Below are 24,441 nucleotides of genomic sequence, written 5' to 3'. Positions count from 1 at the left end.
CATAGGCCATGTTGCTTCGGGACATTAAACGCCACAATTTTTAAAATATATATACAGATGTATTTGTGTGCCCTTGATTCTAGCACACGTATGGAATTCGCAGATGTCCCATGAAGCCACAGAAAGCTTTGCAGCGCGAGCGTGCAGCACATGACAGCGTAATTTTTATAATGAAGTACATACATGGTTTGCATAGCACAACTTCAGGTAATAAAGCTACACAGAAGGCTGAAGTTTTCGAATGCATAGCTAATACATTGAAAATTTCAGTACTTCGCTGATATCTAAATTATATAGTAAATATATATACCTAGATGGGGGGGGGGGGGTGTTGCTGGAGTGCAGTTGCCTACAGATTCTCATGCTAGTGCAGGCAAAAGCTAATATTTCTACTTTTAAATGCCTCAGTATAAAATCTAATGCCCACAGGCTTATGGTGTGTACTGTACTGCTGTACTGTTCATGGTGTGAGCAGGGGGCTATCATTTTTTTATTTGCCCACATTACTGCAAGTAATGCCCAGGCAGTGAAAACTCTCAACTTATGAACCTTCTGCATTTCATAGTTAATGGTCCATATTTTGTGAGAATATTAGCCTGGTAGATTTATTGAAAACATTGGAATTCATATAAGCAAATTCAGCTGGTTTCTAAATGTGTTTTAAGAACTGTTCATTATACTCTGGACTGGCAAAATAAGTCAAAGGAAGAATTTGGAATCATTCCGTTATTGTCTGATGTATTTGATGGATATGCTGGGAAATGCAATTTCTGGATTACTCAAGAATTTACGCTTTTCCCAGAATAAACAAATAGATCTTTAGTCTGTGATAAAGGTTACAGTGGGCGCCACAGGATTAACATTACCAGAAGTAAATGCTCCATTGCAAATTAAACTAATTTACACTTCTGTGTTGACCGTTATGCTACAGGAAGTGTGACTGCAGGTTGAACCCTGAAGCCTTGCCACTGAACTTGCAGAGATCTCAAATGTGTGCATTTGCTCACTGAATGCTCACAAATTTCACAAGCAAATATAAGCATTAAGCTGCATGGAATTGTTCCTGCAGCCATTATTTTGTCAGTCATAGACTGGTTACTTAGATTTTTTTATTGGGCTGGTTCATGTAATGACAGATGTTTACTATGTACATCCCCACATTACCAGATGAGGTGCAGTCATGCACATTCAGCAGGAAGGTAACAAGTGATGTGCAACTTAAAATCCCAGACATGTGATAAGACATACAAAAATGTAGCAAAAGTGCGAGAGGCACAAAAAAATGCACACGGTGCTAATCCATCAGAACGTTGAAGTCAGACCTGAAAAATGTTAGTGGGGCTCACTGCCTACAACACATGGTAATTGCTAGCCATAAAACGAGCAGTGTTGGTCTTCAACAAACAAAAGCTGCTTTCTAGAAAGGATTTTGTGAAAATCGATGATGGTCATGTCGGCACTCAGATTACACAAGCATAAGCAGGATTTAACAAATCTATCCAGCCTCTGCAGATAATTACTCTATGGAAACACCAATGGGCATGCGCGAGTATGACAAAAAAATCTGTAGCGACAGCACCATAACCACAGTCTTCCATAGGAGGAGGTAAAAATACCAAATAAAGTGCGTCAGGAATTGAAGAAATCACTCAATTCTTCTTGCACGTCTACAGGGGGTTGGATTTAATAGTGATACCTCTGATTTGCTGACGACACTGTCCAGCAAAGTAACTCTTGAGGATAAATTTCAGTGACGCACTGCAATTCTTTGAGAACCTGAGCAGGTAACGTGCAACAGTAGGCTTAGCAATCAGTAGAAAACTACGTGTAGCAAGTTTACTACACATAAAGAAGTACTAAATGTAGACGTCTATTTAGGCAAGGGAATGCCACCAGATATGAGCCACAAGAAAAACATGAGAAAAATCTTCGGGTGCATTTGGCAGGCAACATTTTTCGATGCTGCACTAAGTTGCTGCCAAAAAAAGAACCGGAGCTTACCAGTTTTTCTCAGAAGGAAAGTACAGTGGACTTTCCTTAGCTCTAAGTCACTTGATTCGAACAGCTGGTTATTTTAATGGATACTTTTGTCCCTTGAGTACCAAAATTTTAAAAAGGCGCTCATTAGTCCAAACTTTGCATTATTTGACCAAATTTTCAGTCCCTTTCTAGTTCATATTACTGACAACTGACTCCATGCAACTGATGTAACCTGCAGTGCTCACGTACAGGGCCACAACAGAGGAGGTAACAGCATGGATTACAAACGCAAGATGATAATACCTCAGCTGTGAACGAGAGGATGAAATAGATTTGGCCATTAATGCACAGCACGTATAATCAGTAGCTGGAGGTGACAAAGGATTATACGGGCAGATGAGATTAGAAAATGCGCTAGCATAGTATGGCGAAAGTTGTTGCAGGGCAGGGCTCATTAGAGATCGATGGGTCAGGTCAATATCCACAAGTCGACTTGACCTTGCTGACGATGAAAACTACAATACTGAACCAGTGGCCTTGCGGTAGAGCATTTGCCTTGCATTTGAGAGGTGCTGGGTTCGATCCCCAGTGCTGTCGGGTCACCCACTGGTTTCCTCCCTGGCCTGGTGCTTGGCTTTTGGGTATTGGACCAAACCGTTGCTGATCCCATTTATATACATTTATGTGATGAGCAGCCCCAAACAATAAAATGCTCCAAAACAAAGCGGAATATAAATGCAGCAAGGCAGTGGTCCCAAAACCAAATGATAAAATACATATATATCATTCATGAATAAACTTTCTTTTGCAGTCTTGAGCCGATCACTCGTTCCGGCTATTGGGCAAAGGTCATAAACAACAAAGACGACGCAACATAGACATGACACGGCACGGGATGATCAGGCTTAAAAATGACAAAAAGAAAGACGGGTTATGAGTGCCTGTGTGTCACTGGGTATTGTATCACGCTCGTATCGTGCTTGCGTCACTCTGCCAGAATAACGTGGAGCATGCACCAGTGATTAAGCATTTCTTGCATGTAACACTGAGAAAATTAAGGTGCGTTTGGTATTTATGGAAGTAAGTACCACTTGTGTATTTGAACACAAACACAACAAACCTTTCTATTTTTTCTTAGCAACGTGAGAGATGAGTTAGAATGCTGAAGTATGCTCCATATTATTTTGGCCGTGACTGTATATGTGTAACGAGACAATGCAAAAGAAAAGAAACAAAGCTAGCACTCTTTGGAGGAGGATCTCTCCTCGTCCTGCGAGTAGCAGGCTCGGCACTCGCATGTAAAACTGAGAAAATTAAGGTGCGTTTGGTATTTATGGAAGCAAGTACCACTAGTGTATTTGAACACAAACACAGCAAACCTTTCTATTTTTTCTTAGCAACGCGAGAGATGAGTTAGAATGCTGAAGTATGCTCCATATTATTTTGGCTGTGACTGTATATGTGCAACGAGGCAAATAATGCAAAAGAAATGAAACAAAGCTAGCACTCTTTGGAGGAGGATCTCTCCTCGTCCTGCGAGTAGCAGGCTCGGCAGACAGCCATGTACTTTTCAGCGCCTCCGATGACTTCTACCTGAAAATTTGAACACCACGCATTGAGGGCAGACTCAACTCTAAACAAGTTTTCATGTGATGTAAATGATTTGAGCACTAACAGAATTAACATATTAACTGCAAAATATATATTAATAATAATACAGGATTTTTCATCACCTTTGTGTCATCTCATGACTGGCTTAACACAGTTCACAATATGCCTTTGTTGCCTTTCCTCAGCAAAGGAAAAATAAAAGAGAGCAGGCATTCTATAATAGCCATGGCAAACAAAATGTTATGAGTCAGCCACCACTCAAACAATTTTAGCACTGCAAAGTGAGATGGCTTAACAATTATCTGTCCACCACTAACACAATGCACGCTTCTTTGTGGCTGCTAACCAGTATACCACAGAAGTGTCAAGTATGGCTTTAATCTTGTTACTTTGAACTTCCGGCTCATTTGGACTGATGCTTTGGTCGCATTCAACATCAAATGCACAGTCTGCACTAATTTGCACTCTACATATTTCTAGTGAATTTTCATTCATCTTTAAGTTTGTACTGTACTTACATTCATCATCACACTAACAGGGTTGTCGAACATGCATGAGAGGTGTGGAGCCAATTCACTAGCAAGCAATAAATCTGCATTGTAAGTATAACTATGCACGAACCTCCTTCTCTTGCCCTCGACGCTTCGTGTAGGCTGCCTCGGCATAGCACAGCATGCAGACTGCAGAGAGCTTTATGACACTCTCTGAGAGCGGGACAAGTGTCAGAATGCTTGGGAACCCCTGTAACAACAATGGCAGCATGCAGGAGTCATATGTTGCAGTAGCGCTATGCGACAGTCAGAGCTGCAGATTTGCTGGACCACGGTACATGCGCACAGGGACATTGCTTCACAACTCAGCTAAAACGGGCCGGCGCCAATCCGCCTTCTTCACACAGCCTCTATGCGCATGCGCATCGCATATCCTCTGCCCTCTCCACTGGCTGAAAAGAAAAAAAAACTCGCGGTACGGCTACGAGTGTCTAACACGGATGCTTCAGCATTAGCTGCGGTGCGAGAGCAAAAAGCTTTTATAGTATTTTCATAGTAGTAGTAAAGCAAATAATGGTTATAGTAACAAATGTCACCTTCCGCACAGTCTGGCGGGCTTTCTTAAATATACACTGCCGCAGCCAGCCGTAGCAGCGTCCTGGCGCACTGCCAAGTACGCTCAACGACCCAGCACCCATTGTGCCCAGATCAAAACACAATAACTACGCCTTGCAGTTACTTGCACGCAGCATCTTGGCGTAATGCCAAGGTCTGTGTTAGGGAAGGCATTGATGTTGACAGCACTGGAACTGAGAAACGAGCGAAGAGCTATGGTATTGAAGAAATCGTTCTGTTTGAAGAGGCGATTTATTGGTGCTGATAAGACCAAAAGCACATGAAGCAGCTAAGGGAGATCAGGCAGGAACCATCTATGGGTGTGGACAGCTCCAGCAAGAGGTTCGTGCGCAGGCAACCGATGACAGCACGAAACTGAGGAACAAGCCGAGAAGAGCTGATGCTCTAAAAGAAAGTCACCAGCCTGTACCTTGCATGCACAGTTTGTGTTGGCAACAGGAGAAAGCAACAGATGGCAGCAACAGCAAGTACAGACCTGCCACTCAACATGGGCAGTTGGCGAGGATGCCGCACCCGCACGAGTTTGTTTCCAACGAATTGCCAGTACATAGCTTTTCTCAGTTGGCTGACTGCCCCTGAATATGGCTTTCAATGTAGTGCAAGCTACAGAAGTTTTCTTCACAGCCACTCGGGCAGTACAGCAAATCATAATTCGGGCTGACTGGGCTCTTTAGCACTGATGACGAGAAAAAAGGGCACCATTCAGGCATTTTTACTTTTGTACTGCCTGTTGCTGGTGTCCTGCCCTCAAAATACAGGAGATCTGGTCGAGGTTTTCATCTCATCGCTGTCGATATTAATGTGGCAAAATACAGGGTTCTAAAGGTCTCTGTACAATGGAAGCCCATGCACAGTTTCCTACTAATTACGCACAAATACATTGAATAAGTCTGGTCCCCAGAAAGATTACCCCCAATTCGAGCCATCCATACTTTACAGGGGTCGTACCAACGGGGCATGACTGTACCTGCCTTTGACAACTTGAACAATCATTGTTGTCCATCATATTGGATACGCCTAATTACAACTGCACGTTCAAGTCTGTATGCGCTAACCCTTCCCAATAATAAAACAAAAGCTCTCACGATAGCAAAACAAAAAAAAGGAGGGAGGTACACATTCAAGCTAAGAAAGCCTGTTGGGAGCACTAAGCAAAACTTGTGGGATAAGCAAGTGAGATGAGTCTACAAAAACTGGAAGTCCAGCCGGCAAGTAAAACGATTCACTCAATCACCTGGCGCTGGTAGGTGCCATCCAAGGCCGCGATGACGACAACCTTTCCAGCTTCCGCCATGTCCTCTGCAAACTCGACAATGTCGGGAAACTGGAAGCAAAACACTTGTCAGTGGCAGTATGGTTGCAGCTCTCAAACAGGCAACGCAGAAAAGAGGGCTTCTCTACGACATAAAAATTCTGCTTTTCTTCACATGCAATATAAGAAGATTACTTTGGTACAAAAAAAAAAAAAAAATGTGTGACCATGTCCAGACTTTGAGAGGCTCTGCAGCAACTAGTTTGCGAGTTTAAAAAAATGCCTCCTAAAACCCTGGCTGAGAACATGGGTGCAAGACATGATGGTGAACTCACTGCTATGAAGGCTTTGAAACGTTAAGAATTTTTTGCTCGTATACAGTTGCAAGCTTGATGGACCAGAAGACATAAGCTGCAGATAGATGAATTGATAATTTGTGTCATTATTTGAAATACGACAGAAACAAGCACCACCTTGACAAGGCACGATAAACGACTCAAGTTGATAAATAACTGTCAATGACAAGGGAAGTAAAATGACTCAACTACCTGTGTGGCTATTACGGTCTTTTCTCACTGTTTTTGCTCACTAAGGTAAGTCATCCTCACCACCAATTCTTGGTTACATTTTAGGTCGGTCACCTATGCCTAAATGTTTTTCAGTCTCAAAGCTGGATTTATGAATATGTGATTTTATTTAAGAGGATGACGGGATTTTATCGAGCTGAGGCATATACGTATCTATCGATACGTATATGCCTCAGCCCATTTTTTCAACACCGTGCACAGCTTCATTGCCTTGCATGCAGAAAACTTTGACACTGTAAACGTCTCATAACATTTGTCTGTCACATAGTCCCTATGATGGCTTAGTGGTTATGCAACACCCTTCACAGCCCAAGTCACTTTGGATTGTTAAACTCCATAAACAAGACCAAACCAAACATTTCATCCTCACGGTATAGACTTTATAAGTCAAGCGCCCAAAGAAGGACTTTAGGAATTTTTTCTCCATAGCCGATGTTTTAGGTTGCAATGCTTTTTATTTTACCACATTTTTCTTCTCCCTTCACCGAGCATCCACCTAAACTATCCTGTTACTGAATGAATTTCATTTTGCTCAACGTAGTCCAGTGCCATGCATTAGTGTTCTATCTGAAATGTGCAGTGAAACGAAACCCTCTGGAAACAAAATTATAAACGCTTTGAAACAATTTCTATCCAGTGGTGCCTTGAGCGCCTGTCCCGAGTTAAACGGGATTAACAACTCAATTGCTTACTAGCCGCTATCATTAGCAACCTGTCGACCGGTATCCGGCCAGGGCAATCATCATACCTTTCATAAAGCTTGTTAGCATAGGGTACGTTGTAAAGGAGCATTTTCACATTCATAATGACGCGCTGTTCGCTTCCTGCGCGGCCTCCCACGTTGCGCAAAAAAATTGGCGGGAAAGAACGCAGGGGACCTTCAACCACCGTCTGCGCCCCCATGGTCATGTAAGCATAGTAAATGACGCATTTGGCTGAGAACAGCTATTATTCTGACACGTTTCACTTGTTGTTCAGTGCCATGGCGGTCGGATGCATCACTACGATACCGTATGGTTACCAGAGGGAGATCAATAGCATGAAATGACGCCTGCTTACAAATTGCCCCTCGTCAATGCCGATGACCCTGAACTCTGACGACCTGTCCCTGAGGTTCGACAGTGCGGTCGCCTTCACAGCAGCCATGGCTTGCCTGCAGGCACGTACACGTTGTTGACGGCATGTTAAACGCTTTCAGGCGTGTAACGGATTACGCCCTGCAGCCGTTCACTTACCTATCGTGCGTCCTTATGTTTTCAACATCGTACCGAGTGTCGCCAGCATATTTGATGATTAGGCACCTGTGATTGGCGATCTCGTAGCGCTTTAACCGCCGCATCAGCTCGGTTCTGCGGGGGAAGGGTTAGGTGCACTTAATTGTAAAACATAGTATTGCTACGTTAGTACGGAGTATTACAATATAGACGCTATACTCACGTTTTTCCGGAGAACATGGGTCCAATAATGAGCTGCAGAAGGGGTAACAGTTAAAACACTCGGTTACGCAATACGTGGGGCGTCGGAATGTTACCTGAATTTGACCCCTCGGCTGCGTGTGAGCGTTGTTATGGCTCGCCGGCAGATCGCAGGATCCTATGACAAGCATGGCTTTGCAGTTCGCCGGTCAGAAAAACGAAGCAGATGCATAAACGGCGCCAAAAAAAAAAGCTCAACGGTTCAACCGAGACGCGCTCCACGACGTCAGAAACGCATTTAGGCGCGAAAGCTAACTGAAAGAAGGCGCGCAACGGCGACACAGCGCGAGACAAAACAAAAAAGAAACACGATAAGCCGGCTGTGCCGGCTGATTCAAGCGATTCAAGTGCTGACATGCTGCTTGCCTGTTTTGTTGCGTGTTTGAATTCGACATTACCAACAAATTGCTATCTCAACAGTGCCATCAGCTAGTTTGTTTTCATTGGAACTTGCTCTCGAATGCGACTTCGAAACATACTGAAACTTCTTGACGAGATTGAAGGGAACAAACTCGCGCAGGCGTTTGTGCAAACCATGGGCTGACACAGCCCGTTGTGCGATTGCAGTCTGGCAACGCTTTTAGGCGCGGTTGTAGCAGACGACACACACTGGAGGCGGGAAGCACTTGCGCAGACAGAGCAGTAAGTTTGAATAAGTTTGACGTTCGATTCACCCGCTTTATCGTTTTTCTCGAAATAACGAATTCGGGAGGAGTTGAGGCCCTGGTTTACGATTGCCGAGCGCGTGAACGCGTACACCGGTGCATCGGCACGACGCACAGTGGCAGCCGGTGCTCAGCCGGAAGGCTGACACGGTGGGCGGAACGCAAGAGTACGGCGGCAGTGTCGACGTGTTTTGTTTTTCTCACGCATTCGGAGTGGTTTGGCGAGCCTGTCTACTCGCGCGGTCTGCCTTGCTCTGTTCTTTCTCTCTCTCCACTCACGGCTTGTCTTCTCCTCGCCCGTCGTCAGTGACCGGCCGCAAGAAAACTTTACTGAAGTTTCCGGGCGAGGAAAGGAGTCCCGGGAGGAGGAGAAGAAAATAAAGTAACGAAAACGAAAATACTCGCTGCAGTCATTCCGCATCGCTACGCTAGGCCTAACCGACGCTGCCCGTCTGCGCTCTGTCGTCTGCCTCGAATCAAGTTGTTGCAGTTGTCTTCCCAAGATATGCGGCGGTCCTCGGTCGAATGAGGTGAGGCCGACTTTCGGGTGCCTTAGTCCAACGTGGCGCTCGTAGTGCATTTGCGTGTCGTCCTCTCGTGCAAGCTGTTTGGAAAAGGACGCCGAGAGCAAGTGGTGGTTCGCACTGCGCATCTATGCGCGACTCTTCCCCGGGTGACAGGTGCAGCACGCTTGAATATCATTACGGCGCAGCGTCGTCTGTCCGTCGCGCATTCCGCCACTTGCTTTCGTAAGCGTCTTCGTCTCGGAGGAAAAAAAGGCGGCGAATACGACTTTGTCGCGTGTGTTCGGTAGCTTTTATTTGCCTGTTCATCGAGGAAAGAAAAATAAAAGACGCCGTGGCCCGCTTCGGCGGCGGCGCTGCAATTTTTTTCGTCGGTTCGCATCGATTAAGCAGGGCTTCTCCGCTTCGGCGCTGTAGACGGTAGTCTCTCCGTGTATCGGTTGTCGCGTAGCAGTAGTGTTTTTTTTTATTGCTTCTTTTTTTTGCGTCAGCGGCAACTTTTCCGGCGTTTTTGCGCACCGTCGTCTCTGCTGGGAGCGATTTCTCACACTCATGGTGGTACGAAGGGGTTAACGCGCGGAGGATTGCAACAAATTCGAGCTTTTCTCTCTATGTCATGCTGGTTGTCAGTTACAGCGTAATAATTACTGACACTCGAAACTGTGCCTTTATTCCAAGTACTGCAGGTGATGCTTAATTAAGCGCTTGTCACGGTGATTTTCATTTATTGAGAAAATATAAACTACGTCGGAGGTACGACCTTCTGCTTGTCTTTCTTGTCTAAGAATCACCCAGTGCGCCTGTTTGTTTTTTACGATGTCTTTATATTTGCCGCCGCTATAATTAAGGCAGTTTATATAGCTCCAATGCTGCCATTTGTCAAATAAACAAACGAAAAGAGTGCAAAAAAAGTAATACTTATTTCCCAAAGCAACAAAGGCTTATGTGTGGTAGAAACTGTACTATATAAAAGAAAGAGCAATAAAATTATTATTGATTTCCTACATTTTCCAAGATTGGAACGAGCAAGGGCCGGAGGCTGAACAATATACAGGGCGTCCCAGCTAAATGTGATGAAGATTAAAAAAAAAAGCAAACCGAATTTAAATAAACTGACTGTTGTTAGGAGCTATTTAAGGTACCGGGTAGTATTTTTCTCGTTCCGCCTACTTTAATGATTCGTTGGCATTAATTAACTTTTTAAATATGACTTTAAATGCCCAGAAATGAACTGGACAGTTTTCAGGCGCCATATAAAGGGCGCTTCCGACTAGGCAGCTTTAACTAAGTCGTTTTGATTAGGCAAAAATGAAAGCTCGCGAAATTAAAAAAAAAAGATACCATGTGACAGCGCGCTTCGGCCTGCCGAATGCGCCGCGCTTACAGCCCTGTCATCCGCGACAAGGAAAAACGCTGCCAACTTCCCACCTTCTGCACTGCCCAAGACAGAGCTTCAATCGCTTTGCTGTTGGTCACGAGATTAAAGCCAGCGGCTGCACGTGGTAGTCGAACCCCGCTACAACGAACGTCGCATCAACGAAATATCTCCCCGTCAGCTACCATAGAAAGTAATGGAATAAATGTCTCATCACAACGAACCGTTTTTGGGCCGCGTTTACGCGTCAACGAAATTTTTGCTATGCGAAGCTGAGTTCAAAAATTTGTCTTACGATAAAACAAGCATATCGCCGCCCATCTGTGTACTTCCGTAGGTACACGCTGCTTTGTTTCACTAAACTACAGTGACTACGCACGTGAAGCCCGCCATTGCTTGGTGGTGATGACAATAGGGCTGGCTGCCTTGCGACAAGGCGCGGATAATAATAATAATAATAATAATAATAATAATAATAATAATAATAATAATAATAATAATAATAATAATAATAATAATAATAATAATTGGTTTTTGGGGAAAGGAAATGGCGCAGTACCTGTCTCATATATCGTTGGACACCTGAACCGCGCCGTAAGGGAAGGGATAAAGGAGGGAGTGAAAGAAGAAAGGAAGGAAGAGGTGCAGTAGTGGAGGGCTCCGGAATAATTTCGACCACTTGGGGATCTTTAACGTGCACTGACATCGCACAGCACACGGGTGCCTTAGCGTTTTTCCTCCATAAAAACGCAGCCGCCGCGGTCGGGTTCGAGCCCGGGAACTCCGGATCAGTAGCTGAGCGCCCCAACCAATGAGCCACCGCGGCGGGGTAATAATAATAATAGTAATTGGTTTTTGGGGAAAGGAAATGGCGCAGTATCTGTCTCATATGTCGGCGGACAGCTGAACCGCACCGTAAGGGAAGGGATAAAGGAGGGAGCGAAAGAAGAAATGAACGAAGAGGTGCCGTAGTGGAGAGCTCCGGAATAATTTCGACCACCTGGGTATCTTTGACGTGCACTGACATCGCACAGCACACGGGCGCCTCAGCGTTTTTCCCCCCTAAAAACGCAGCCGCCGCGGTCGGGTTCGAGCCCGGGAACTCCGGATCAGTAGCCGAGCGCCCTAACCACTGAGCCACCGCGGCGGGGTAATAATAATAATAGTAATTGGTTTTTGGGGAAAGGAAATGGCGCAGTATCTGTCTCATATGTCGGCGGACACCTGAACCGCGCCGTAAAGGAAGGGATAAAGGAGGGAGCGAAAGAAGAAAGGAACAAAGTGGTGCCGTAGTGGACTGCTCCGGAATAATTTCGACCACCTGGGGATCTTTGACGTGCACTGACATCGCACAGCACACGGGCACCTTAGCGCTTTGCCGCCATGAAAACGCAGCCTCCACGGTCGGGTTCGAACCGCGGGTGCAAGCTCCCGTTTTCTTCCAAGCCAGAGCGCCAGAGCCGCAACCAATCCGTCGCCAAAGGACGCAGCAGCCTGGCAACAGCAGCAGCGCGTTCGCCCTAGTTTTTTTCACTCGTGCTTGTGCTCCGCAATCGACACGATCATGGCGACTTTGTCTAGGAAGCGGAAGTTCCTTTCTCTTGAAGAGAAGGCAGGAATCATCAGCGCGGCATCCAGCGGTAAGAAAAAGGAAGGTGTTGCAGCGGAGATGTTGCAGCGGATGTTGTCACCAACCCTGCCGTCTGCGTTGCATGTGATGGACGCATTTGACACCGTTTGTGCTTTCCACATGTGGCGTGCTAGAGACTATAGAACATGTTTTAGTGGTGTGTCCAGCGTATGCACGTAAAAGACTCATACTCGCATCTGCTCTGACGCATATATGGACACATCGCTCCTCTCTGAGGATTTGATCCTCGGCGCTTGGCCGGATAGTTTTAGAACTGTAAAGGCAACGCGAGGGCTCTCACGCTTTTTGAGCGACACGGACCTTGTCTCGCGTTTGTGATGTCAGAAAGTGTGCCTTGTTTTTTTAAAGTAGTTTTTCATCTGCCTCCTCCCATCATCATCGTCCCCCATCGTGACCTTCTTTTATCTCCTCTTCCCGTCCCCCAGAGCAGAGTAGCAGGCCAGATATTTATTTTTCAGGCCAACCTGTCTGCCCTTCCTATCAATAAACCCTCTCTCTCTCTTTCATTGGTGCGTGTGACGACGACATCGCGATGCAGTTGTTGGCCGAGTGTGAAACTCGCTCCACTACGCTCATGTACACTAAAAGGACGCAAGCCAAGATGACCGAATTTTTCGGAAATAAATGATATTTTTGAACAGTGCAGTCAGGTCTTAGTTTTTTGGGCTGATCTCGCCACAATGAGATTTCCGCTTCAACGATTTTTTTCGCGCACTCCGTGAACTTCGTTGTAGCGTGGTTCGACTGTATATTTAAAAAAATTAGCGGGATTTAATCTCTGCAGAATAAAAAGGGCTGTGCTAAGGCTACCCGTGGAAGAACTGGGTCGGACGATTTTCATGGCACTCGACAACTTTCCAAGTTCATACCTGAGCGCTTAAAGTCATATTTAGAAATATGTTTAATTAACGTCGACGAATTATTAACTGGAGCGGAACGAAAAGAATACTAACCAGCACCTCACGTAACTGCTAACAAAATTCACTTGGTTTCAGTTCGCAAGAACGCTAAGGCGCCCGTGTGCTGTGCGATGTCAGTGCACGTTAAAGATCACCAGGTGGTCGAAATTATTCCGGAGCCCTCCACTACGGCACCTCTTCTTCCTTTCTTCTTTCATTCCCTCCTTTATCCCTCCCCTTACAGCGCGGTTCAGGTGTCCAACGGTATATGAGACAGATACTGCGCCATTTCCTGTTCCCCAAAAACCAATTATTATTATTATTAAGAACGCTTTTGTTTTTGTATTTTAATCTTGATCCATTTCAGCTGGGACACCCTCTAGAAATTGCCTAACTGCGATTCAAATATAAAGTGAAAGGGCTAGCTTAGAAGACCTTTTATATTAAACAGATATAAAGAAAATTATTCACATTATGCAATAGTTACCGAGGTCTGCGGGAAGTTGCTCTAAAAAAAGCACATGTGTGAAATGGACCTTAATTCCGTTACGTATTGACAGTGCGATAACATTAGCAGCTGTTGATGTCTTTACCGGAAGTGACATTTGCGCTGGGCAGTGGGTTTGCTCTGATATGTGTTGTGTTGGGTTTTATGGCACGTATGCAACTGCTCTAATATGATGACGTCAGTTCTCGCCAGCCAGTGGGAATGCTTCGGTATGATGTCGTCACTTCCCTCTACTAGCCAATGGACGAGTTTTATGACCGGCGATGCATTTTGGTCCCATGGGGCTTTATAACTGCGGGAGCTAGGAATTCAAACGGTTCGTATAGCCTCAACGGACTTCCCGATCGCAGTGAAGACAACCGGATGACGGATGCATATATCGTCCGTAGCCGACGAGCAACAGCATCTAGACGGGCGGGTCGTGGTTTCCTGGTTGCCGGGCGCGCAGACGCCATGCCAGTGAAGCCCGGCGCAGACGACTTTGATGGCCGGTCGCCATGAGCAAGCCGTCGAAGACGCGGAACAAATGGATGCCCACCTCTGTCGCCGTGCCCAAGATTATCACCATGTGAGTGTGCGCTATACATGTGTCTTTCCTTCGAAAGTATTATAAAAGGGACACTGAGGTTAACCTGAGGTTGACCTGTATGAGTAGGTTTGCCGGTTTCTGACGACAAAAAAAGGCTGGTCTTCCTGAAAACGGAGATTGCAAAAGATAGAGAATGTCGAAGTATGAAGCGCAGGTACTCTTTTACCTCATTTCTTCTAACGGCAAACACAATACTTTCATTCATAACGGAGCTTTTGTAAAGTACGAAAGGCCGAAAAGAAAATACAGGTGGCGCCATCACCGTCCAATTTTGCAAGTAAGCTGTGGACGTAGATCTCTGAGGCTATAGATATGCTGAACTGTCACTCACTTCAAAACCGTAATCGCGGAGTCCTTTTCGGTCTGGACGTCATGCGTTTGAATGAAGCGGCATGTATATTTTTATATGCAATTTTCTTGGCAATAAATGCGTAATTTGAGGCCGGAAAAACATCTGCATAGCCTGAAAGAGCCGTAGAATGGATTTTCACTGAGAACAAAAATTGGATTCTGTTGTCCTCTCAAGGTGATTTTTCCTTTCATTATAATATCAGCGCCACCATCACAGTTTAAAGGTGATAGCTGCATTATAGTCGGAAACACAGATTAAAATATGCAGTGAAGCTCTGCCCACATTGAGGACTGCCAAAGAGAATTTCTCCGTGGCGAAGATTGGGCCGTTGTTGAAGCTTTTCTTGCTGCCTATACAGGAAGCTAATCGCGAGACGAAATTGTCAGCACAAGAATTTTGATGCCTCTGTCTGCTTTGATGCAGTCAAACATTAAAAAGCTGATTTCGTTCACTTTTGTGATTATTCAACGGAGTAAAACAAGACTGCACGGAGCGCAATAAATTTGATTTGATTTGATTTGTTACCTACTGCAGTTTTACGTTCTCGGCACTGTCGTGAGTGGCCTGTGACTGCGTGATGGCGCGTCACAGGACGCTGGATTTGAACAAAGTAACACGCTTCGTGCATTGTCTTGTTTGTTCCTTTGTTTTGTCTGGCGTGTGTTTTGCGCTAAACGAGATACGGTAAGGCGCCCGTGTGCTGTGCGATGTCAGTGCACAATAAAGATCCCCAGGTGGTCGAAATTATTCCGGAGCCCTCCACTACGGCACCTCATAATAATAATAATAATAATAATAATAATAATAATAATTGGTTTTTGGGGGAAAGGAAATGGCACAGTATCTGTCTCATATATCGTTGGACACCTGAACCGCGCCGTATGGGAAGGGACAAGGGAGGGAGTGAAAGAAGAAGGGAAGAAGGAGGTGCCGTAGTGGAGGGTTCCGGAATAATTTCGACCACCTGGGGATCTTTAACGTGCACTGACATCGCACAGCACACGGGCGCCTTAGCGTTTTTCCTCCATAAAAACGCAGCCGCCGCGGTCGGGTTCGAACCCGGGAACTCCGGATCAGTAGTCGAGCGCCCTAACCACTGAGCCACCGCGGCGGGGTACACACATTCTTCCGTTCTTCTTTCACTCCCTCCTTTATCCCTTCCCTTACGGCGCGGTTCGGGTGTCCAACGATATATGTGAGACAGATAATGCGCCATTTCCTTTCCCCCAAAACCAATTATTATTATTATTATTATTATTATTATTATTATTATTATTATTATTATTATTATTATTATTATTATTAAACGAGATGAATATAATGGATGAAAACCAACTAGCTCATCAGCTAACTCTTCTGAAGTCATGTTCGATTCGCTGAACGAATCGAATAGTGCATGCTAGAAATTATTCGGAACGAATCGGATACATTATCAAGCTTTCGAAGAGTTTTCGAATAATTGGCGCTAATTACGAATAATGCAGGTTGTAGATATTTTTTTGAGCTACTGGTACATAAATAGGGCCCACCTCGACGCCGAAAAACACGCCTCCGCGATCGGTCTGCGCTGGATGAGCTCTAAACACGAATACGCATATATGGGTGTAAACAAGGAGTGAGTTGTTCTCTAACGACCTCTTTCGTTGTAAAAAAGGAGTGCGCCAGAGGTCAGTTTACTACCTTGTGTTTAGAGTGTGGAGGATTCAGCGCAGTGAAATGGTTCATTTGTGAGATAGGGCTCCCAACTCTCATACACGGCCTTCTATAGACTGGGCGACGCGGTATAGGCCTCAGGATTGTTTAGCAAGCCCTGCCTTGATTTCTGGTCTCGGAGGTCGGGGCTCATACGCAGTTCTCGCCCCTATCATCTGCTGAGGTGTGGCGCTAGTTAATTCGTTGTCATAAGTAGAAAAGGTCACTTTTCTGTAAGTATGACATGACAGTCAAGGAGCTGAAGTATTTACATGGTGTTAAGTAGCCCATAGTAGAGAACAATGTTGCGTATTTTGGCAGGTGTAGCTATAACTCCATAAAGTATAGCACCGCACCACGGAGTCCCCGCTATAGAGCTTCTCTGTTTGGTACAATTAATTGTTTTGTAGGAATATTCGTAGAGGTAGCAAATATTCGTAAAAATATTCGATTCGGTGTTTATCTACACTATTCGCATGCAGTTCGGTTTTAAAAAAGTGCCATTGCACACCGCTAAATGTTTTTTCTTTTTTTGTTTTAATGGTGGAATGGCAGTTTGGCCAAAGGGTGTCATGGCTAGGGTATTTTTTTCACCTTATATTTGTTTTTCACCTTATCTACGCGAGATAAGGTGAAAGATCGATTTCTCCAAGAATTTCACCCGGGATAAGCCGAACGCCATAGTCCAATGAATGCTTCAACTAATACAGAAACCGCTGGGTACCCGGTGGCGATATGTGTACTGGACCCGCCGCGGTGGCTCAGTGGCGCTCGGCTACTCACCCGGAGTTCCCGGGTTCGAACCCGACCGCGGCGGCTGCGTTTTTATGGAGGCAAAACGCTAAGGCGCCCGTGTGCTGTGCGATGTCAGTGCACGTTAAAGATCCCCAGGTGGTAGAAATTATTCCTGAGCCCTCCACTACAACACCTCTTTCTTCCTTTCTTCTTTCACTCCCTCCTTTATCCCTTCCCTTACGGCGCGGTTCAGGTGTTCAACGATATATGAGACAGATACTGCGCCATTTCCTTTCCCCCAAAACCAATTATTATTATTATTACCCCCACCCATGATACGAGGTGCGTGTTCAGACTTCTAGGCCACCGCCGCGGTAAAGAGAATCTTAATCAATTGTGTTGCTTTACACATGAAATTGCTATTTGAATTGTGTTTCAAGTGAAAACAATGGAAATGAAACCACAGCAACCGTATTTGTTCTGCTGGTTTAATATATCGCTTCCCAGTGCCCAGCCACATCGTCGATGTAAAAAAAGGCTTTCTGGAGTTACCACGATGTTTTCAAAGCGGTCGTAAGTATTACAAACCGGAAGCTATGTCCGCAGGAAGAAGAGGAGGAAATCGCACCAGGATAAGCCTTGCCACACCGGAAAGAAACTGCGGCAGAGGATCTAGCTTCTGCAAACATTCGATGTGAAGCTTTATTATCGGTTCAAACATTACTTGCGGATGTTTTAGTGATTTTATATTTGCCTTCTTCATGCTTTGGCGCGCCAAACATCTAGCCGTGTTTACATTGGCTGACTGGGTCACTACTACTACTACTTGTGGCTACGTGGGGGGAATGTGCTCGGTTTCTGCCACCCTTATCGTGGGGGCACTGCTTGGAGCGGGGATGGGGAGAGGGGATGGGGGGGGGGGGTGGAGGGGTATGCGCTTGCGTCGCGTGCAGTGGTGAGCGTCGCCGTCGGTCAGCCGGGGGCGTCATTTCTCAGGCCGTAGTGGCACCGCCTCTGGTGCCTTGGGTGGTCCCTGCGCAGCGCACTAGGTGGTTCAGGGCTCTGGGAGCGGGAGTCGACGTGGGAGGCCGACTCTGGGAGGATCAGGCTTATAGCCGAGAGGCCAGTCCAATTGTCTGCAGAAATTCCAGCAGCAGCCGGAAGGCCTGGGTCTGGCTGCGCCCAGGGTGCAGCAGGTCCTGGTCCGAGTGGGCAGGCAGGCGAGCCTAGTTAGACGCGTAGATGGCCGAAGAACCTAATAGATCGAAGTGCTTATTAAGATTGATTGGGAAGAAAGAAAGCAAGGACATTGCAGCGAGCTGTGGTAAGAGGAAAACGGTAGGGATAACGCTAAGGGGAAGACAGATATGAGCGCAGATTAGAGACGAAACACGAGTTAATCATGCATCCTAGCTGGAAATCTGGATGAGGAAGTCAACTTTGAGAGGACATACAATAAGCAGAACAAATAAACATTGTTCTGTTATGGTAACAAAGTAGAGACAGCGGTAAGGAAAATGTGCCTGTGAGCAGGACACAAATTGGGGAGGGGGGGGGGATTGTAGACGAAGTTACGAAATTTATTGGTATGGGGTGGCCACGGCTGGAACTGTGCAGCAGTGATTGGATATGAATGGGCGAGTCCTCCACCTGACTGATGATTGTGAGGATGAACTTGTGGTGGCCTAGTCGTTTGAGCATCCGCCTTGCATCCGGGAGGTTGGGGGTTCGATACCCAGTGCCGCCGGGTACCCACCGGTGTTACAATGGGTACAAGCTTTCGCCTGGTCTGGTGCTCGGCTTAGTTAGGGTGAAATGCTTCGGAAAGGGGTCTTTGAACCTACATTAAGGACAAGAAAAAGCCTTTTTCGAAGGCGCTTGTTGGACACAGATGCCCTTGCGCCATAAAAAAGTAACATCAACTTTTCAGGAGACGAGTGGCGAGAGCTTAGCCCAACAAAGATAATCTTATATTCATCATCGAAAGATGATCTGCAGAGGCAACTGACTTAACAGCACCTCGTAAGGGCGTGTTTCGGTTCGAGCACGAGAAGCTTACTTGTCACGAACACACTAGTTGAAAGAGACATGCGCCATCAGTGTGGAAAGGCCCGAAACGGTGTGTTCAGCAAGCATGGGCAGTAGTGTACAAACGGTTTCGGTGTGTGTACATTCATTGACAGAATAATGCGTAAAGAATATTGTGGTAATTAATGCGGCGTTCGGCAGTCATGACCTAGATCGATGAGAGATGCATCGTGAAGAACCGAAGGCACGTGTTCTGCTGACACTTCAACCATAGAACACAACAGGCGAGAAGAGAACGAAACATTTTAACATCCAGACTGAATTTCGTGGCCCATGTTCCTCCGAAGAGAGTGCACTCATTTCGAAGCCCACCCTTAGACTTCGCTTTCCACATGATCACTGATATGGCACATGTATTGTGCAGTGTAGTTTCTGCGGCCCAGATTATACCCATCACCCTGTTAGTTATACATCTGGATGAAATCATTACCAGACGGCTGTTGAAAGCTGTCTAGCCCGTTACACCGCGGGCTGGGACACATTTTTCTTGTTTTTTGTTTCTAATACCAACATAATCTATGCTTGAAAGGTGTAGATTCGGATTATGACGCACGACGCCAAGGCCTTTCACTCTGGGAAAACTCCGACATTCGGCTATCGATGGGAAACTGTGTTGCCAGGACAAGCCACGTGGGCGGGGATTATCGGCTGAGATACATTATTGCTCGCCTGTGCCGCACCTATGGTTGTGTACTGTGTGTATACACCTTGCATACCTTTTCCTGCTGTACGCTTTTTCCTGGCTTCTTGAATTTGAAGCCCGAGGGAAACCACCCGATGCGTCTCACATACCGACGCACGCAACAGGGGCGCATTAGACGAAGAAAAAAAGCGGTAGCTTGTCTCCGATGAAGCGCGCCACAAATCGGTCTTCGAGGGTGTAGGAGAGAAGCGACAACATTCGATGGCGCGGCGGTGACTTTCCTCAATCGTGTGACGCGCATCGCCACTTCTTTCTTTCTTCTTTCTTTCTGGCAGCGCTGAAGAGCTGAGCTGCTCGTGCGACCAGACCGAGTCGGGCTCTCTGGGCAACGGTACGAGGAAGTCTTCGAGGCGGTCGCGGAGTTCGGACCCCACCAGGACGTCGGTCACCTCCTCTGCTTCCCTCGGCACACCCTCCACAACCCGTGGGTTCGCGGTCAACGACTTGGGTAGCGGCAGAAGAGGCAGCTGTTGTGCCCGTGGTGCAGCGGTAGCCCTAGAGGATTTTGACGGCGTCGAGGACATCTTGGCCGTCAGGTCGGTGAGCTGCTCGATTTCGTCCCCTCGGTGGCGACATCGAGGCGTCCTATAGTCTCCTCTGCAGTTGCGCGATGCCCGCAGACAGTGCACGGCTGGTCACGAGGCACTTGCTTGGTCTGTCACCCTGTGTGTGACGTCACTTTTCATTCGGACCATGACTTCCTTATCGGGCCATGCATGTAACACACGCAGGCCTCATATAAGTAACAGTAGCAGTGGCAGTAGCAGTGGCAGTAGCAGTGGCAGTAGCGGTAGCGGTAGCAGTCCGGTGTGATGAGCCGTCCTTCAGTACTTCTGGAGTGACTCGATGGCATCGAAGCACTCTTGTCACCTCTGCATTTTCGCAACGTCATGAGGCATTGGCTCACAGAAAGGCACTGTCATGGTTTTATCAGCCTGTGAGCGACGTCAGTTTTGTTTCAGGCCAGTGCTTTCTTACTGTGCCATTTGCTCAGCTCTGTGCAAGCCCGATTAAAATACTTAGTAGCAGTCGCAGTATGGCGGTAGTAGTTGTACCAGAAGCAACAGTTGTAGCAGTAAGAAGAAGAAGAAAGGGAATTTTAATGAAAGAAAGGCGGAGAGGTCGGCCGGTGGTAACAGGGCCCTGGCCTGCTACTCCACACAGGGGAAAGGGAAGAGTAGTAGTAGCAGATGCAGTAGTGGTGGTAGCGATGACAGTACCAGTATTAGTATTAGCAGTGATAGTGGTAGTAGATGTGATAGCGGTAGTAGTAGTGGCAGCAGTGGTTGAACAGCAGTAGCAGTAGGGATAATAGTAGCAACCGAAGCAATAGTAGCAGAAGCAGTACTAATAGTAGTCCTGGTAGTAGCAGTGGATGGATGACACGCTTAGTCCAGTGTGTCAATCTACGTTGACTCTTGCTCTGCTTTCACCGAAGGCGGCAAAGATGGCTATTGTGCGCGTCGTCATAGGTTCCGTAATACGCGGCTGACTTTGCGGCATTTCTGCGCGAATGCAGAGGCCGCTGAAGACCTTTCGAATCGTCACAAAAAACGGCGTGGTTTGCCCTTATAAAAATGGTCTACAGACAGTCTGTAGACTTTTTATAGACTCTATTGCCTTCCTATATATATATTTCTGTTTGTCTACTCGTAGTCTATAGACTGTCTATAGACAAAAGTTGTCTACTCATAGTCTATAGACTGTCTATAGACAAAAGTTTACTAAAAGTGTATGGCAATAAACCTACAGATTGTCTATGTCTATGGGACTTGCATTACCTATTGGCTGTTCTCTAGGGTTCGTCTATAGAGCGTCTATGGACTTTATAGACAGAGGTCTATGGACAGTGTATAGACTGTCTAAAGAAGATTTCGTCAAGGCGGTGGGAAAGGCAGTGTAATCTCTTGGTGGATCGGCCCTTTTAACGCAGAGCTTTGGACTAAACTTTGTTACGCTTGCCGGTTGTTTGGAGTAAGCAATTCCTGTACATTGAGAACTAAACAAAAGCTTGCACGGCTTTGTATGATTTTAGTGCACATGATGATAACGATGGTACTTATGGTGATAACAACAAATCAGTGATATTGATGGTTGCTTTGTTGCCGGTTTTGCTTCACAACTGCCTTATTTTCCCCGACCCGCGCACCGAGTTCGTTAGTACTTGTCGGTGGGTCGGAGTCAGCAGAGCAAACCGAGCGACGACTCAACTTCGCAGTCTCCAAACGACAAACGCGTAAGGTGCACTGCGTAAAGGAAACGACAGTAATTAAAAAAGAAAGCATCACCACGAGTAACGTATACATGCAAACTACTCCGGCTGTATTCCGAGCCTTGTTTTCTGCACTGATTGGTCGAGACTCGGTTTTCCCCGTGACTTGCTCGCATGCTCTGCGTGCAGTGCTGCGGTGCGGCGATGCACGAGTGTTGGTTGGTTTCAGGGCAAAAGATGAAAAGGGCATGCTGGGTAGGGTACGGGCGGGATGCAGGCTTCGAGGTCGGCCTCGTTTAGGGAAAAGGACGTGCGACGCATTCGTAATGGGGTTTTCCCTAATAGGGCACCTCCGCCACCGCCGCGGGGACTGCCTGTTTTGGGTTTTTATTTGCATTTTTCCTCCTCGCAGCACGCATTGAGCGTGACACTGCGAAGCGTGTACTGCCTGCATACGATTGGCCCAGGCGGCCGCGGGCCAACTGTACGGTACTACACTGTAGAGTTGGTCCGGTCGACGCGCTAGACGTCAACATAGCGCTAGACGTCGACATAGCGTAGATGTCAGCATAGCTCTATAGATATCGCGTGGCCGTATATGGCCTTTTCAGACCCGAAAACGGCTCGTCAGCCCTTACAAAAACTTATTTAGACAGTCTATAGACTGCCCTTAAACTTCTGTCTATAAAGTCTATAGACTTTCTATAGACGAACCCTAGAGAACAGTCTATTTTTTTTATTTGTTCCTCAATGGTCCACGAGGGACATTACATGAGAGGTGGGCTGAGAAGACAATTAGCATGAAAACAGATGATGTCTACAGGCAATACAAATGCCATAGACAGTCTATAGACTATCTATAGATTTATGGCCATATACTTTTAGTAGACTTTTGTCTGTAGACAGTCTATACGCCATGAATAGACAAAAATAAATACGTATAGGAAAGCAATAAAGTCTATGAGACGTCTATAGACTGTCTATATAGACCATTTTTATAAGGGAGTGGTAATCAATTAGGTACTCGCAAATTCACACGCGCTCAATATGAGCTGCAAAACGCAAGTTGTGGCAGCAGCTCAGTTCTCGAAGCGGGGCATAAAGCGCAGCTGGAAATTTGTGCGTCTGGCCGCTGTTGCAAAGAACAATTTAGATTTAATGTTTGTGCGAGTTGGGAGCTCTGTGTGGAAGTCCATTATTGTCATATTAACCGGAATCCTCCACTGGTCCGCTTCGGGCGTGCGGTAAATCCTATCGAGCGTGTTAGTATACATAAAATTTTACCGCCATACGTTCAGCAATTCCTGCTCTATGACCATTATCCATGCTCTCTCCTATGGTTCTTTTATGCCTTAAGAAACGTGCTCCAACTTCTTGCGATGCATATTTAGTCACATACTGTCGCGGACAAAACTTTGCGGGACGCGACTTCTTGTGTGGAGGTATTAAAGGCCTAAATGCTCCTTCCTCTGATGACGATATCAGGCGACTGGGCAGTGAGGTGGGGCTACAATAAATGTTTTTCCAACTCGCGTCCCACCAACTTTTGTCCCCGATAGCACATAAGCGGTATAGTGCATAAGGAAATCACAGTAAGAAATAACCTCGCGATGAAGGGTGAGAAACATGGGAGTTATTTGGTCGCTTGGCAGGCCGATTTAAACACGGCAACAAACTTGCAAGGCTCGGCCTTGTGAGACAAATGTGCATATTATTACGCGTGGAATTTCATTTCATTTATTCCACGCACTGAAGCACATGAGGGGGCGAGAGAAAAATCAGCCTTGTGGGCAGCTTGTCAAGCTCGCACCCCCTAATACGTAAGGGCAAGCGCAGACACAGTACAAGCGGTACGTTAAACAGAAAGAAACTACAAATGTTAACGTAACTGCTAGAAAAAAAAATCACTTGATAATGAAAGACATGACACGATTCTGTAAATGCAGCAATAATATGCAAATTTTACAGACCAAAACAGTAGCCTCATCTTTTCCTGGGGTGTTGCAAAAAGTTCCAAAATAGTACAAAATGCATATATACATAGTGTACCGGGTATTTCTGTGAACACTCAAAAAATTTCAGAAATATAGGGTTTTTGGGGTAATAATTGGTTTTTTTGGGGAAAGGAAATGACGCAGTATCTGTCTCATATATCGTTGGACACCTGAACCGCGCCGTAAGGGAAGAGATAAGAGAGGGAGTGAAAGAAGGAAGGAAGAATTAGGTGGCGTAGTGGAGGGCTCCGGAATAATTTCGACCACCTGGGGATCTTTAACGTGCACTGACATCGCACAGCACACGGGCGCCTTAGCGTTTTTCCTCCATAAAAACGCAGCCGCCGCGGTCGGGTTCGAACCAGGGTACTCCGGATCAGTAGTCGAGCCCCCTAACCACTGAGCCACCGCGGCGGGTCTTT

At 46.2% G+C, this 24,441-nt stretch overlaps 2 protein-coding genes across 3 annotated transcripts in view; one reads left to right on the top strand and one right to left on the bottom strand.

Annotated features, from left to right (window-relative positions):
- Positions 1 to 1,087: 1,087 nt before the first annotated feature.
- LOC144100953 (thymidine kinase, cytosolic-like) lies at positions 1,088 to 8,389 on the bottom strand. Its single transcript, XM_077633885.1, has 7 exons — positions 8,089 to 8,389; positions 7,995 to 8,026; positions 7,793 to 7,906; positions 7,617 to 7,710; positions 5,953 to 6,042; positions 4,213 to 4,332; positions 1,088 to 3,573 (listed from the first exon to the last, which is right to left on the bottom strand). The coding sequence occupies exons 1-7, from the start codon at positions 8,161 to 8,163 to the stop codon at positions 3,481 to 3,483; spliced, it is 618 nt and encodes a 205-aa protein (XP_077490011.1). The 5' UTR covers positions 8,164 to 8,389; the 3' UTR covers positions 1,088 to 3,480.
- Positions 8,390 to 14,040: 5,651 nt separating this feature from the next.
- Positions 14,041 to 24,441, top strand: part of wake (ankyrin repeat and fibronectin type III domain containing protein wide awake) — a 423,547-nt gene continuing 413,146 nt past the window's right edge. The window contains exons 1-2 of one of the 2 annotated variants that reach the window (XM_077633880.1): positions 14,041 to 14,222; positions 20,089 to 20,349. In XM_077633880.1, the coding sequence (XP_077490006.1) occupies positions 14,152 to 14,222; positions 20,089 to 20,349 (332 nt within the window). In that variant the 5' untranslated portion in view covers positions 14,041 to 14,151. The remainder of the gene's footprint in view (positions 14,223 to 20,088; positions 20,350 to 24,441) is intronic. The other variant, XM_077633879.1, reaches the window with a different exon arrangement.

The sequence above is a fragment of the Amblyomma americanum genome, chromosome 8, assembly GCF_052857255.1.
Source record: "Amblyomma americanum isolate KBUSLIRL-KWMA chromosome 8, ASM5285725v1, whole genome shotgun sequence".
Taxonomy (NCBI): domain Eukaryota; kingdom Metazoa; phylum Arthropoda; class Arachnida; order Ixodida; family Ixodidae; genus Amblyomma; species Amblyomma americanum.
The sequence above is the reverse complement of the archived record's forward strand: the minus strand, read 5'-3'. Positions and strand labels throughout refer to the sequence as shown.